This window comes from Ctenocephalides felis, unplaced genomic scaffold (genome assembly GCF_003426905.1).
Source record: "Ctenocephalides felis isolate EL2017-DRISC unplaced genomic scaffold, ASM342690v1 CF-g0.4_SCAFFOLD_01886, whole genome shotgun sequence".
Lineage (NCBI taxonomy): Eukaryota > Metazoa > Arthropoda > Insecta > Siphonaptera > Pulicidae > Ctenocephalides > Ctenocephalides felis.
This window is the reverse complement of record NW_020538040.1, coordinates 52,089,433-52,107,306: the sequence shown is the minus strand read 5'-3', so window position 1 is coordinate 52,107,306 and position 17,874 is coordinate 52,089,433. Positions and strand designations below refer to the sequence as shown.

At 32.0% G+C, this 17,874-nt stretch overlaps 1 protein-coding gene across 1 annotated transcript in view; it reads right to left on the bottom strand.

Moving 5' to 3' along the window:
* Positions 1-17,874, bottom strand: part of LOC113375079 (unconventional myosin-XV) — a 157,526-nt gene that overhangs the window by 49,304 nt on the left and 90,348 nt on the right. Inside the window, exons 13-18 of the mRNA XM_026615027.1 lie at positions 16,842-17,073; positions 13,789-14,031; positions 11,142-13,641; positions 10,870-11,068; positions 10,530-10,782; positions 10,177-10,431 (exon numbers count right to left, since the gene is read on the bottom strand). Coding sequence (XP_026470812.1) covers positions 10,177-10,431; positions 10,530-10,782; positions 10,870-11,068; positions 11,142-13,641; positions 13,789-14,031; positions 16,842-17,073 — 3,682 coding nt within the window. The remainder of the gene's footprint in view (positions 1-10,176; positions 10,432-10,529; positions 10,783-10,869; positions 11,069-11,141; positions 13,642-13,788; positions 14,032-16,841; positions 17,074-17,874) is intronic.

The window sequence follows — 17,874 nt, the reverse complement described above, 5'->3', positions numbered from 1 at the left end:
TGATTATCAGAAAGAGAATTGGTCCGTTAAATTGAAAATAATTTAACTTCACATCCATACCAATTTACACACTGTGAGAGGTTGAAAGAAATTGTTTTATTATTAGTATTATTCATCATTAATTCGATGTATCTAATCGATCAATTGCTAAATGGTTTTGAAAAAACCGATTTTTAGATGAAATTTGATATAGTAGTTTGTTTTAAACTTTATTCTCATTAAAACAAATCATACGGAATCTGATAAGGTAGGGCGGGGCACCTCAATTTAACTTTGAGCAATTTTATTGTGTATCAACAAACACTTATCTGACTATGTTCAGTAAAACTTCCAGCTAAATCATCATCGTAGAAATGTTTTTCTGCCGTTTGTCACCTGGTCCTTATTACCTAAAGGCGGGGTAAAATGGGATGGTCAGAGGGCAAACAGGTGCAATGTCATATTTTTATTTTTAAAAAGATATTACGAAAGAAAAGCTACAATATTCAGCCAATGCAAAATCTAAAGTTCATGGGTACACTTTTTACAGAACACTGTATATAATCTTGATCTGGTATTTTGTCAGAAATATTTATCAGCAGAGTTGTAATAACTATTTGATTAATATACCTCTTCTAAAATTGCTTATTTTACTTAATTTACTGTTTTATTTCCTATTTGTTTTGTTTACACCTTTGCCAGGGTGAAGATTCAGTTGGTTCTTTTTACCCCACTTACGCCTGAGCTTTTATAGAGGTCATATAAAAAAATAGCAATACATCTTATAAAACCAAAAAACCAAAAAACTAACAACGAAGGATAATACTTTTGGTATGGATTTTCAAACATTGCCGTTGATCTCTCGATAGCGACATCGTAAGAATCAAGATGATGTTTGGTTATACATTTTTTCCTTCTACTTTGAAATATTGTTGTTAAAAAAATTGTAACTTAGTGTTACGTTCCTAACTTGAGATATCGGTAATGGAGCTTTTTACCCAAGGACCTTTAAGTCTCTCTCTACCCTATCTGAAATAAAGGTGGTTTTGTTTCATTATTATATAGTATATAGCTTTCATATTGAGTGACTATATTACTGATTCAGGAAATTGTTGTAAAATTCATTATATTTTTTTTATCACCAGTATCTAATTGTTATATCCATTTTCAAATTATTATTGATCAATATGAATATTCAATATAACACTTATAGTTCTACTATATCTGTTGCACATTGAGTGTTTTCGAACCATTTCTACAAATATTGTTTGTTTATGTATCTTGTAAATATGCAATAATAAATGAAAATAAAACGATTTATATCTCACGCACATAAATTACGTATGTGATAAAAGTGAATATATGTATGAAGTTTTTGATTAAAAACAGCATTTTCAAAACAACAAAAATCCTTTGAATAAATAATAATGCTAATTATTACTCTATAATATTGAAGGAGAAAAGTCAAGCTTTCAATTTCCATAAATGCATTTACTGTAGTTTCACAGATTGATTAACCTTTCTTCCGACCAACAGATTACATACATTTGCTTTCAAATAATTATTTATGAGCGTTATTATGATGACATATATATGAAAATACTTCATAAGTGTGAAAAACTCTCCATTACTGTCGATATAATGTATATACAATTGACTTTGGAATTAGAAATTTATATCTCTAGTAATTCTGTGTACAATTACGGTGTTTAACATAAATTTTCAAATAGACATAAAAGGATATTAGATTTATTAGAGGTGTGATACAAAAATCATTTGTTAATGACAAAATTGCAAAAATTAATTAAAAATATTTTTTGAATCGAGCATATTGAAGTGCTGTGTAATTTTTGCATTCAATCTAATTTCACACAAATTTTCGAACGAGTATAAAAGAATGTGATACATAAATCATTTGTTAATGACAAAATTGCAAACGTTAATTACAATTTTTCTTAATTCATATTAATTAAAATTTATTGAAGTACAAAGCAGGGTCTATATTTTAATGCTATGTAATTTTTGCATTCAACCTAATTACGTCACTTTTCGCATAAATTTTTCAATGAGCGTTAAATGGTATTAGATTTAATTAAAGTGTGATACAAAAATCATGTATTAATGATAAAATTTCAAAAATTAATTACAACCATTTTTAAATCAATAAAAATAAAATTAAAGTATAAAGCAGGACCTACATTCAAGTGCTACATAATTTTCGCATTCAACCTAATTGTGTGGCTTTTCGCATAAAATTTCGAGTGAGCATAATAGGATATTAGATTCAATAGAAGTGTGATACAATGAATAAATGTGTTTCAATAATCATATATTAATGGCACAATAAATTTAAAGTATTAGGCAAATTCAAGTTCTATGCAATTTTCGCATTCAACCCAATTGAGTGGCTTTCACATTTTTGGACTGAGTATAACAGGATTTTATTTATTAGTATTATTAAGGAGCAAAACCGTTAATTGGTTGATTAATACTGTTTGAGAAAAATATCAGGATGAAGAGAAACATTTTTTTGCATATAATACTTCGTGAAATAATTTTAGTAATAAAGCAATGCTTTCCATATTGTTAAATTGTGTTGCTTCATGATAGTCGGCACCTTGAGATAATATAGTCATAAAGCAAGCTTGTAATAAAATATTTCGAAATCACGGTTGATGCATCGACATAAAAACAAAAAGATCGCCGTGTATGGGAATTCATCTGATTTCATAACTCATCTCAATAATAATTGCTCGTAACGACGCCTGTTCTCCTGGGCATTGTGCACTTCGGCGCATCAATTGAAGTCGTCATGAAAATCATAACAATGAGAACTAAAAGAATTACATGCATATCATACGAGTGCGTCGAGTTGATGACAGGCGGGGAAATATGGCACTTACGATTAGAACAAAGCGGTTGGAAAGCAGTCATGTCATAAACAAATGTACCTAAGGATTTGAAAACAAGACGTTCGCGGTTATGAGTGACATGTATTTATTAATATGGCACACTGACACGTTTCGTGAAGCATTAACATTAATAATCTGTTATTCGCAGACTGCATTAGTTAGATGAAAGTTAACTGCAATCACATGCAATACGATAAGTTTGTTCCGACATTTGTTTGACTGTCAAACGGTTGATGCGAATAGACACCGAGCAGATGTGTGAACGGTTTAACTAGTTGGTGATATTGAAATTTGGACACTCATTAACGGATCTATTTCTGGATTTTGTACCCAATGCGGTAATAACATACTCTTCGTTCGTGTTTGATGGAGCATTTTTTCTCTCAAACCAGAATTTGGTTTTCCAATTACGTCTCAAAATTAACATTTTTAATTTCGAACTTATTTATTCTATATAAAGTTAAAAAATCATAATTGTAGTTTTTCAACATATGAATTAAAAAAACTATATAGAAAGTTCTATATTTGCATATGAAAAATAAAATTATTCATTTTACTTTTTTATATAAAGAGACACAATCTTAAAAATTATGAACAATGCAAGTATTATTTTTATCTCTTATAATCACATATATATATACAGAGTGGTAGAGCGGGGCTTAAAGGTCCGCGCGTAAAAAGGTCCACCATCGATATCTCAAAAACAAGTGAAGTTAAAAAGTTTTTAACAACAATATAAAGAAGTAGTAGAGGGAAAAAATATATAACCAACCTTCTTCTTGATGCTTAAGAGATCAGGAGATAAACGGCAATGTATGAAAACCCAAAACAAAATAATTTTCTTTCGTTGATAGTTTTCTCAGTTGTGAGCACACTTGTATAGTTTACGAGACTTTAATATAATTTTTTAGTATACGTTATTTAATTGTTTTATAAGATGTATTGTTAATTTTAAGTTAAATTTATTTTTTATATAACCCCTATAAAAGCTTACACGTGGGTGAGGTAAAAAGAACCAACTGAACCTTTTTCCTGGAAAAGGTGTAAACAATAAATAATATTAAATAAAAAACTAAATTAAGTTAAAAAAACAATTTTATAGGAGATGCATGAAATAAATAACTATTTCAATATTTTTAAACCCTATTTATTTTAGCCAAAACGATGTATGCGGTCGAAAAACGGCTAAATTATATGTGATCAATAATTTTTTTTTGGAATTGTTGTTGCTGTATTTCAGATGATATAAAAATGTAAAAGATTTAGTTTGTAGAAAAAAATTCTGGTCCTGATTTAAAAAATTATATTCTTCAGATTTGAGCTCATTTACACTACAAGAAGTTAATAAATAACAATAAGAGCTTGTTAACATTAACATGAGTCAAAAAAGTATATAAAGTATATTGTATATTGTATTGTATTTACATTAATTAATTATTTTTTATTACTATATTTTCTTTTTATAGTTATGGATCATTTTCAACTCGTTGATAATTTATAAGTAAATGTATTTTCAGTTGTAATTCTTTCTGAATTTGTGAAACTGAAAGCGTAACTAATTAAATAATTTTCTTTCTCAGTTCTCTAATCAAATGATATTTTTCTTTTATTGTGCGTGCTCTGGTTGTTTCAATATGATGATTTGATTATAAGATTATAGCAATAAGTTTGAATTATAAATTTAACAAGATTTCTAATTGGCCCATTTAAAGACATAAGAAATGAAAAAGTTGTCATAAAAGGTACATTACACGTCATTTGCCAATATGGAGCAAGATACTATTGAAAATAATTCTTCGAACAAGTATAATAATTTGCTTACACTTTTAAATTTTGTTCGAGGTCTAGCGAAAAATATGTTCAGGAAATTAATCGATTTAATACAAAGTAGAATGAAAAATTATATGTTTTCATAATTTTTCTTTTCTGAACAGTTATGCTGGAATAATAAAGTTAGTATACGAGTGGCTGTATTGTATAGTAAAGGCGATGTACAAATTTTTCATTCAGATCACAACACACATGTACTAAATAAAATATTTATATGTGTTGTTTTAATCATAACTTCTTTATAAAAGTTAAAATTATCAAATTTGTTAACAAAACTATCTTCCAAAGTTCTTTTTAAATGTTAATTTATATGGAAAAATAAGACAATGACTAGAATGCTGTTGAAAATCATTCTTATATTATATTATAAACAATAATTTGCTGATGCAAAGTGAATACACTTTTAAAATAAGCTTGATCTCTTGTCTAATATACGAGGTCTCGTATTCAGGAAATTAATGGATTTAACATAAAATAGTATTCGAATAGAATATTATACATGTTTTCGTAAAATTTGTTTTAAAACCTTTCTTTATATAAAAATTTATATGTTGGAATAACAAAGTTAGTATATAGTATAATAATGAAAAATGATGTAAGTGGTTAAATGTCATACAAAGGATACAAAATCATTTCTTTCGTACATGACAACTTTCCGGACAAATTACAGAGAATGCTAAAAATAAATAATATTTGAGAGTGTTACTTCAATCATAATTTATTTATAAAACATTTTATGTTAAAATGATTAAAGTCGTTGAATATTTATATGCAAACAATGAATAAGACAATGAATAGTATATTAATTATTAGATAACACCATACTAATGCATCAATAACTTTCCAAAAATGTGACATCCATCTCATTAAAAAACGTTGATTAGTTTTTATTGTCCGGTATATTATATCATAGCATATTATACCGATTGAAATCTGTGTTAATTGATCTTGCAACTTTTATATAATTAGCTATGATTAATTCAAGAAATTTGAATAAACGTCAAAAATATCAGAAACGACAGGTGAAATCTCAATTTCGTAATGTGCACATTTTGCAATGTAGGTAATCAAACAGATTCTTGATCATCGTAACAAATAATTTCTAGTGCGGCTATTTTATGCGATCGTGCATAACGATAGAAACAAAAGTGAGTAGTTTGTTATGAGTTAAGAGCTTCAGTATACATATATCATGACACAAAGGAGAATTATTAGATAAAAAATTGATCAGCTTAATTTAAATAATAAAGCTAGTGGTACATTACATCGCCTTAAGGCAAATTGTTGAAACATCCTGTACTAAAAACTAAATTTTTTAAAGAAACTTTAAAATTTTTTGGAAACTTTCAAAAAAAAAAATAGATTTTTGAAAAAAATGGACGTTTTTCAGTTATTTTTTTTATTTTGAATTTTTTTTGAATACTTTGAATTTTTTTAAAGCAATCGCGCTGTGTACCTGCTTTAGAGACGAAATATCGAAGCGCGTTTAAATAAGTTTACCAATGGATAAACATTAGTATGGAAACCATAAATATGTAAACAAAAATTGAACTTATTATTAAAATCTCTATAAAATATGTGATTATATGATGTGCATATGCCTAATGATTATTTTTGACCGCCAAATGTCACTTTTTTATTGGATCTCTGAAACCGCTGGACCTGCTTTCCCAAAAATTTAATCCTTTTTTTCACAAATTAAATTTTTTTTCACGCTCCGTTCTCTCAAAAACTGAATTACTATTTTTGGATTTTCTTTCCCGTATCTTGCAAACGGTTCAATATGCCATTGCCAAAAACTTATCAGCATTAATAAATGTCTCCCCATTAATAAAAATCTGAATTATTCAAATCGGTTGATCCGTGTTTCCGAAATCGCCGACGAAAATTTTTATCCACACACACACATACACATTTACATACATCAATTTTTTCTAAGATATGCCTAAATGTTCAGAAACCTCTGAAACGTAAAGATATATAACACTTTTCATTTTCGATTTTATTGCGATTACTATAACTTACCCTACGGGAAGTTTAAAATAAAAGTAAGCAATATGTTTCAAAATTGCTTGCGAAATTCTTCAAGCCAAAGAAATAGTTCATAATAAAATCAATTTTATCATTTATCTCTTTCATGTACCTTTCATATGTGGATCAAGATGCATCGATCTGATTCGGCATCCTCATCGATACGATACTTGAAGAATATTTCCCATTATCAGTTAAACGCGTGTATGTTCTGTACTTTCTCTTGAATAAAATACATACTTTAAAAATCGAAATAACGAATAAAAAATAAGATTGACCGTGATAATGCGCGTTTTCATCGAGCGACGCATACGATACATATGCATAAGGCACTGATGTTCATAAAAGCAAAACGCACAAGAAGAGAGTACGAAATTGACTTCAAGTCGAAACGAGTATTTTTTAGAAAACAATGAATTCATTATTTGAATCCACGGCTATTAAGTACGGTACGCGTTGAATTGTTTATGATGCAAATGGGCGATTTTAATAAAAAAATGCTGTTGTACCGCTTCGCAATAAATACTTAGAATCTTATATTGTTTTGTTTTAATTGAGTTTGTTATTGCGAAACGATCATATTGGGACGCTTCTTGGCTGGTATAAAAATGTATGTTTTTAAAAATATTTGGTTATCACTTGAGTTCCTTTTAATTTTAATGAGATGTTTGCTTGTGTTTTACTAGTGCGAGGCTGATTATAAATTCTTGCAAAAATTACATCAAATTATGTTAAGAACGGTAAAGATCAAGAAAAAGAAGCATGCATAAAATTAGAAAAAAAATATCACGTTGTTTGGAAGTTATGAGCTTTCAAGTACAGCTTAGAGCTTTGGTGACCATTTTTTGGTAATTGTGACTAACTTTTATTAATTTTATTCATTTAAAAATTGGAACCGTAAACGTGAATAACATATTTCTAAGACCACAGTAAAAAAATACCACAATTGCCCCTAGCTTTCAAGAATAATTACTTTTTCTTGAACTATAATTTTTTTTTTTAAATGGATCACAAGTGTGAAGGCAAGTTTCATAAAATGTTGGCGCATTTAATAGGGATTGAAAAATTGTAAAATACTTGATAATTTTATTATTAAAAATTTTCGAGTAAAAAAATGGCATGGTTTTTGCTAGTACATTTTACTCCATTTAGTTCTCTCACTAGATATTTCGTCAGATATTTCGTCAGATATTTCTCTCTTGCACGTTGAAGATTGATCGTACGCCAAGCATTCGAACTAATTGTAAGTGCCACAATAATCGAAACATAGCCTTTATTTCACCAAAGTTCTAATTGCACTTTAAAGCTCATAATTGCAAAACAACGTTTTTTTCTATTTTTTTAGGACAGTTAAGGTCAATATTATTACCCCGTTTCCGCATGACGTCAAGGTTTGGGACACTCTGTATTGCCTGTATATTCGTATGCATATAGATGTTAATTATTTAACAGTTGTAATAAATATTGAAATAAAAAAAAATATCGTATGCATAAGTAAACATGTAGAAATCAAGTTTTTTTTAATAATAATTTTCAGTGTAATGTACAGTTGCATTTTTAGTGAATGTTACATTAAAAACATTTTGGTTTTCAACCCATCCCATATCCCGAAAACGTAGAACATATTTACATTTATAAATAAAGAATTAATTTTAAATTAAATTAATGTATAAAAATTATATAATACATTTTTTTATTTAATTTATTCATTATTTAAAAAATATAAACAGTGCTAAAAGTATTAATATATAATTCGAATGTAGTCAATTGGAGTGGTACTTCAATAAAATTTAATTAGTGATATTTATATACTGCGATAATATGTCTAATTTGTTAAGTCGATCAGAATTGGTTCAGATGATTCCAGGTCAAGCTACTTCTCTCGGACTGCTTAAAATAATTTATAGTCTGATAAATTTGGTGGAGAAAGTTTCAAACATTAACCAGTATTTTTTAAATTTATTTGAAATCATATTTACTGTTGGCTGATTAATTTGGAAAATTTTGATAATTCAGGGAAATACATATAAAGTCCATGCTGGTACGCAGTTGTAAGAAGTGACTAAGATATACGAACTATAGTATATAGAGATAAATATACTACTAGTACTAATAAATAAGAGATAAATATACTATAGAGATAAATATACTACTAGTGGTGAATGGCACCGTTTTGTCAATGCAATTGCGCTACATATGTTTTAGAACGGAATATCAAAGCGCGTAAGCGCCGCGTTGCAATCTACAATTAAACATTGGTACGAAACCCATAGAATTGTAAACGAAATTTGTAGTTACTATTAAATATCTGATAATTTGATGTGAATATATCTAATGATTACTTTGACCGCCAAATGGCACTTTTTTAACTTCTTCTTTGGAATCTCCGAAACCGCTAGACCTGCCTTCCCAAAAATTGATCAGTACACTTTATCAATACAAGTAAAATGTTAGTTCAAATCGGACGCTCCGTTCTCTCAAAAACCAAATTACCGTTTTTGGCACTTTTTTGCCTCCAATATAATGAAGCAAATAGTTTGTCACGAGCATTTAATTTTTTGCGCAACATATAATAAACAGCTCTACCGAAACTTATTAACGTATGTATATAATATGATATAATTTAACTGCAAGGACTTCTGATATACTTCTGATTCTGACTTAGATATAAAATGATTTCACTGATTTTATTACTGCAATATCAATATAGCAATTAGAGTAATGTAGTTTGCACAATCTTAATCCTATTAAATAATTTATGTACGATGTCGGATTCGGCCGTTTATCGTATGCTTAAAAACTTTGTGCTTCTGTAGTAGTATACAAATTTTATTTATCTGTGCTATTAAATGCATAGTTTTAAACCGAAGGAAATTTTTTCCATTTACAATCTAATTATTAGGACGGTTATCTCAAGTGTATAGTGTATATATTTTGTATACAGTCCACGCGCAGTTCATTCGCTGATGGTAGCCCAACTACATTATTTTAGAAAAAAATATCGAGCATGTAGTTATAACATGTATTAACACTTTGTTGACCATCAATTTTACTGAAAACTTATCTAATGTCATCAGCGGAAAATTATCTAATGTTCTGTATTTTGTAATTGGACGTGGAAGTAAGACAATAAAAATAAGCTTTAATATATATTTTTTTATTATTCAACTTTTAATATTTCTTTTTTGTATGATAAGCAGTATAATAATAATCTACATGTAATACTACACACATAGGGTACACAACAGCTTTTACCTTTTACAAATATATACAAAGTCCGGCCCTACAAGCACTTGTTAACTCACGACCGATCAACAAAGTGTTGAAATACCTTTTAACCCTTAACGTCATAATAGATATATCGCGATTAATTTTATTTTGCATTGTTCCTGAGGTTATAAATAAAACTGATAATTCCACTAACCTTGCGATACTCAGCGCAAAAAGCTGCTATCATCTGCTGCGCAGGTGAGGCTCTCAGTGCATGCATAGTTACCCTAGCGCCACCTCGAAGAGCTAATTGCAATGTAGCAGGAGGATGTGCGGGAGCAGTAGCTGCTGAAAGTTCGCTGAATGGTACAGCTCGAATAACAGTTAATTGTTGTTGCGAACCAGCGTGTTCGCGTCGGACAAGATAGACACCGGAGTGAGAAACAGCAAGGAGATTTACATCCGGAAGCTAAAATTAAAAAATCCATTCATTATCATGGAACTAACTTTCGATTTTACTAGGTCTATGTGATTTTTAAATGTAAATGGTTTCGTATTAATACTTGCCTGTGGCGTTCCGCTGACGTGGAATAACCTCGCGAAATATAAGGGCCACCCTCTCGCCATTTCCACTAAATGTTTTTTGACTACGGCACGATGTTGCGAAGCATTTAGTGCATCGGCAGTAATGCGGTGTCCTGCTAGGAAAGTAGCTGCTGCACGTCTTTCATTTGGAGCTATACGAAGACTTGCTACTGTGCCTAAAACATCCATTGCGACTTGCTGGAAAAGTAAATCTAATGCTGCTGGAGTTCCGAGACTGAAATTTTTATATAAAATAAATATAAGATAATGTATATGAAATGTTATTTCGAACTAATTGTGATCACAATTTATTTTTTTTCACCTTTCTCCGGGACTAAAAACTTCTTTGCGCACTCTTAAACGCCATGGCACTCTGTGATAGGTGATGCAAGCGGATGAAGGAGCCGGTTGCTGAGGTGATTGTGTGGAATTTGAGTTTGGCACGTGATCAGGGTTTGCTATTGATGGCGCAGACGAAGGAGCGGGCAAAACAGGTGCTAAGAATGATGGCCATTCTTCGCCTACAATTAATAATTTATAAAATATAATTATTGCAATAATTTGCGTCTTTTTATATTGATTTGGTAAACAAACCTTCAGCACCATCTTGTTTTTCTGTAAAGTGTGTGGATGTACTGCTTCTGCGATCTCTCTCTTGAGCGGCTTTTTGAACCATGTGAGTTCTATATGTAGCGCGTTCTGTTGGTTTTGGCTGTGGCACCAGTCTTTTGTGTGGCGGCGTTTTCCGTACTTCCACAGGCGCTAAATCATTAGACGAACCATCATGTTGATCAGATATTGTATAAGATTCAAAATCTCTATGTCCATTATCGTAATCTCTATGATTATTACGATCTTGTTTTTCATATTCTCGGAAGCCATTCTGTTGACCATTCCATCCATTTCTTTCATTTTCCGCTACCTCCCAGTTATAATTATACTCACGATTTTGGTGAACGCCGAATGTATCACGCTCTTGTCGCTTTTGCATATATGACTGAGGTTCAATCGGAGCAGGAGGTGGTGGCACAGGAGGTACACTGCTTGGAGGTCTGGCAGGTGCAGGCGGAGCCGGTCCTGGTGGAGCAGGTGGCAAAGAATGCTCCATACGCTGGACTTGCGTGCGAACACTTGGTAAAGTATCCGGCTCTGCATGCATATGACCATTGCCATTTAATGTGCCACCTAATTGCTGCTCAAGCATCATCCTTCTGGCATCCTCCAATTTAGCCGGTGCTCGAGCTGGTCGTTCCGAGCGAGTGCTTGCCGCTGAACGTATAGAATGGCCTGCCGTTACTTGCTCCAATCTTTGTCGCATTTCTGAACTTAGTTTCAATTTACCAACACTTCCTGGGGGAGGCCTTTGAGCACCTATTTCAAAACTACGTCTTGTGCTACTTCTAACTGCCGCTGATGACTGTATTTCTTGGGCTGCTGGAGAAACTGATTTTGAATCAATTTCATCCTCCCAATCAGCATTTCCAGATTGCTGACTTTGTGGCGTAGTTTTGCGTTGTTGCTGACGCATTTTAAATTGAATAAAATCTTCACCTCCGTTTTCTGCAGGAGCTCCACCTTGAGGCGGGGGCCATCGCCATTTACCTATGCGAACTGTTTTTGCTCTACCATATGGATCTAGGAATGGTCTTGCTTCTGACGGATCTTGTGATTCTAATGGCGGAGGCATTGGTGGAGGTGGAGGTGGTGGCATCAAAGAGGATCCACTTTCTGAAGATGTTCTTCTTGACCTCAATTCTGACATAACAGACGTGAATGCAGCCGGGCTGTTACGTTTCTTAAAACTGGGTCTCTTAGGAGATTGATGCGATGATCTTGAATTTTCAACTGGGGTGACAGATGGGTCTTGTTGACTCAGCAGAGTTTGTAATGCTTGATTTTGCGCAAGAAGTTGTTGCTGTATTTGTATGTTTTGTGCCATTGCACTTTGCAAAAACGCGCGTTGCATTTGTTGCTGGTACGCAGCTAAATCTCCATTTTGTGGTACCGACATATTTTGCATATTATATAAAGGCATAAACGGTTCCGCTCCTCCCATCATCATCATTGGAGGTGGACTCAATACAAAATTAGATGAACTAGCACCAGTTGAATGAGCAGTACCTCCTCCTTTAATAGCATTTACGAGCTCAGTTTTTTCTGTCAACCTACGTATACTATCATTCACAAAAATGGGCTGGAATAGATCGGTTATGTATTCATCTAGAGCGTTATCAGTTGGAGCTGTGAGAGCAGCTACTTCTTGATCAAGTGTTGATGAAGCAGAACTAGGTGGTCCGGTTCGTTGGCCGCCACCTTTTAATCTCATTATAAGAGATTTAGCATCACCAAGATCGGACAATGTATTGCTAATTCCTATCGGTGCTTCTGAAAATTCACCGTCGCCACCACCACGAATGCTAGCGGCTAGTGATCTAGCATCTGATAGTTCATCTAATGATCCATCTAGTACAGGACTAAACAGTTCGTCCAAAAATTGATCTACGTCTGAGGCTTGACTGGGTACACGTACTCTTCGGACGTGGCTAGCTAACGATGGTGCTTCACTCGTGTCCGACATTGCGGATGATCTGGCAGCCCCACTTCCTGGATGAGTACCTAATTCTGAACGTTCAATGTACGCTTTACTAGAATGTGATCCAGGAATAGCACGTTTACCAGTATATTGTGATTTAACATATCGGGGGCCATCTCCTGGTTTTGGAGCTTGTTCTAAACGCTCTGCAGAATGGTATCGTTCATTTAGACGACTTTGTGATAAACCTAATCCTGCCAAAGGGGGCTCAGGTTTAGGTGTTACTACTTCGCCACCAGCCAGTAGATCATCCAATGATCTGGACCGAGATTTTTCAATTTCGAAATACCGTTCATTTAATGCAGAACTGCGAGAAAGCATTTCGTGAGATGTTTTGCGTGAGGCAGCTAATAATTGCTGATTTGATGGAGATTCTTGTTGAATATTGTAGCCAGTTCTAGGAGGCGGTTCAACTGGTGCTCTATTTTGTGATGGCGTCACAGGTTGTGGAATTGTTTCTTTTGTTCTTGTCTTTACTGGCGGTGGCTCCGGGGGAGGAACCTAATAATGGATTAAATAGGTTAGCTACATGTTCGATAAACTTTAGTAAATAATAAATTATCGCGATGCTTGAATTAGTATACTGACTTCGCATAGTAATATATTATTAGTTAATATTAAAATTCGGCCAATTCAATTTTTACTTGCCTGTGGTCTCCGTGGACTTTGCGGTTCTGAGTTTTGCATTAGTGCAGCACTTCTTTCGTCTCGAGCTCCACACCGCAGTGCTTCGCCACGTTGTGACGGGAACGCCGGGCACATTTCTCTTTCGGCTATAGGATCTAATACGTAGTCCAGACCACAACAATCCGTCACTAATCCGGCATCATCTAAAGCGATCGTCCAACCTCTCGGTGCTATACCCAAGGGCGATACTGCTAATGCTGCAGCCTATTAAAACAAATTTCATTACTACATCGATAGTCTATACATTAATACATTGCTTTTATACTGAACCACACTTATATATATATATATATATATATATATATATATATATACTCACATTGATACAACGCTTATAAAACGAACGCTTTTAATATCTTTATTCTATGTACATATTAAGCTGCAAACACTGATTTTTATAACATTTTTTTTTTAATATTCAACAATTAATTCACTAATTTTTTATAATAATATTCAATCATTCGAAAATATATATAATTAATTTCTTGAGAAAATATTAGAAAACTATAAATAAACTATAAGAAAACTATAAGTAAATGGAATACCTATAAAACCGCTATGGCAAATCTTGTAATAGGTTTCGTGCGTAAAAGGCGGACGCAAAAATTATTTCAAGAATTAATACTTGCTAAACACAGTTTTCACTTCAAAACTATATTTTCTTCAAGTAAGCAAATTGATCATAACATATTGCGGCTCATTAAAACGATATAGCATTTGCTCCATGGTAGGGAGTAAAAGAAAGTTAATTGCTATTGCATTTTAAAATCGTGCAATAAATTCATATATGATTTCAATGTGAAATAGTTTTTTTCTTAGTGATGAGTATAAAACTAACTAAATAAATTCCGATGTTTTATTAATTGAAATTTATAATATTAATATTATTATCTTCAAATGTAACTGTTAATTTACTTAAGAGTTACAATTAAAGTATTGGCATTTATTTTTAACATGTTTTTAGTAGGGCTCCTAAAATATGCATAAGCTTAAAATGTTATTATATCGTGTGGCTAAAGAAATTTAATTAAGAAATACAAATATATATATATATATATATATATATATATATATATATATATATATAGTAAGTTTACATCTTTAACCAGTCTACGAATAACACACTATCTATTTGTGATTTTTTCAAATCAGTATTTTGTGAAAATATTGTTGTAATTTCAAGTTAATGTTTATAATACATAGTGTAGAGCATTACCATATCCTAATACCATGGATTATTAAAATTTTCCAATTTAACACTAAGATCAACTAATTTTTCCACTGAATGAAGGCTAGGATTATAGCCGAAACGTATGGATTTATAATAAATTTTTGAAAGAAATTCATGTTTTTTATTGATGTTATGCCCGATTATTAGACTTTGTTAATACATATGTCAACATCAAATTCAGAATCATACAAAATATATATATATATATATATATATATATATATATATATATATAATAATGGGTGGTATTCCCCTAGGCTAGGTTCGTGAGTTGAGTTTAACTCTCAACTCCAGTTGGACCTGCCCTAGAGCTGTACTACACATATATAATGTATATAAATATATATTTAATTTTGAGGGGCTTTCTAAAAATTCCATCCCAAGCATGTGAAAAAATATTGTCTTCTGTTAGTTGCATGTCCTTTATTTTCGCGCAGATATTTTCTTTAGCCAAATGACAAAAGAACGAGCCACCTTCAACCTCTCCTTATTGAGAGAGTTTGAGCAGGAGAGATGTTTTGAGGACAAAGTCTCAAATATATAATACAGTATATTTACAAAATGTGCATTTATAAAGACTTAGATTAATTTCCTAATAAACGTGTGTTTTTAAATACAGTTAGAAACTAAAATAGGATTTGAAATGAAGAAAACAAAATGAATTGGATAGGTACTTATTTATATTGACATTTTAGTATCAGAAATGAAACTAGTGGGGTGGGTGGCATCGTGCCTTAAGGCAAATTGCTTAAGGCAAAATATTTATAAATATTATATAAACAGAATTGCAGAGTTGAAATTATTTGTAAAGTATATTAGAACTATAGTCAGAATTAAAAATAAATATTTTCGATATACAAAAAACTAAAAAAAAACTAAAAAAAAAAAAAAATGGTACAAAATTTTTTTTTCCAAAATCGATTATTTTGTTAAGACAAGCAGAATGTTCTTTGAATCATTTGAATCGGACGCTTAGTTCTCTCAAAAACTGCCATTTTTTACATATTTAGCTCCGTATCTTCAAAATGGCTGGGCCTGCCTTTGCCAAAAACTAATAAACACTTCTCCCAATCATTACTAATTGAATGTTTTTTAGATCATTCAAATCGGATACTCCGTTCTCTCAAAAATACAATTTCTATTTTCTGCACTCTTTGCTCCGTATCTCCGAAACGGCTGGACCTGCCTTTGCCAAAAACTAATCAGCTCTTTTCCCTATCAATAGGAATCGGATGTTTTTTGAACCATTCAAATCGGTTGATCCGTGCGCCCTAAAACGTGACTGGAAATTTGTATTCACATATACATACACACACACACACACACATCCATTTTTTCTGAGGTATGCCAAAACGTTCAGAAACCTTCAAAACGTCGAGAAATGTAAAAATTTTCAATTCCGATTTTCGGCCCATTACAATAACTTACCCTACGGGATGTTAAAAATTAATTTGTAAATTTTACCTACATCAAGAAAAAGACAGAATGTGATAATTCATTTCAGCAGTTTTATAGAACGCAAATTATACTGCATTTTTAAATATTGTAATATAACAGTATACATTAATATCCTAATTCACATAGATGTACCAAGTCATTTCTTTAGCAAGTTGAACTAACTTGTTTCGGAGAGAACAACTTCATAAAATTTGAAAATTGAACAGGGCTTGTACAATGGAATTGCTAATGTAATAGACATTATATATTACTTTATTACTACAGATGCTGGATTATTAACTTTTATAGCATTCACCTTTTATAATACTGTATAACGACTTTTTACCTCTTCGCAGGTTGTCCACGAATCAACAGCCACGGTCGTGGCACTTCCATCTGGTAGTGTTACTGTGAGCGCAGTGTCGCATTTCCTCTGCGTGGCAAACCATTCCAGCTGGCTGGGTGGAAGTAGCCTGGCTGGTGGCACCGGCGGTCCGGCTGAAGGACGCAACAGTTTGCGCAGGAGCAGCTCTCGACTACCGGCTGGCGCGTGGTCGGACACGTATTTCAGCAGGTACCTTAAAGGAATTTTGTTATTTTTAGTTTATTTCGACTTTTGTCTCGAATACATCGTTGACCATGACAGAATTTAATTGTTTATGAGCATTTGTGCGTATTTGTAAGTATTTAATACAACTATAGGCAAACTACACCCAGGCCTCGCTATACGGCCGCTCTTTATACGGCCTTTCGCTATAACGGCCATCTTTAATTAAGGAACGTTTTCGATATACGGCCTAAAATGTTTCGCTATAACGGCTTTTTTCTCTATGTCGATATATTGCGCAATCTCGGTTTTGAAGTTTTAAACGAATCTGATGTGCTGGATCTACTTGCAGCTGATAGGGAACCCCTTTCATATGAGGAACTCATTCAGTTGCATGCAGAGCCGGCAATTGATGAAGATACAGAACCTGTTGTATCCAAACAGCTAACATCAAAAATCATGTCGAGTGCTTTTTCATATTTTGAACAAGGGAATAAATCATTAAAGAAAGAAATAGACAAGAAGGCAAACAACTTTAGACAAATTTTTCAAACCACCAGCGCAAAATGATGGTGACAGTGATCTGTAGGTTTTAGTTGTTTCATTTTTATTTGAAAATTATGTAATGTCTTTGAAGTTTTTTATTTTATGTAAAATTTATGTTCTTGTTAAATATGTTTATAATTTAAACAAAATGAAAAAATAAAATGCATTTTGAATGATGACCCATATTATATATTTATTAAATTTGGAACCGATCACATTGAATTTGTATGAATACGTATTAGAATAATTGATTCGTTATACGGCTTTTCGCTTTACGGCCAAGTCT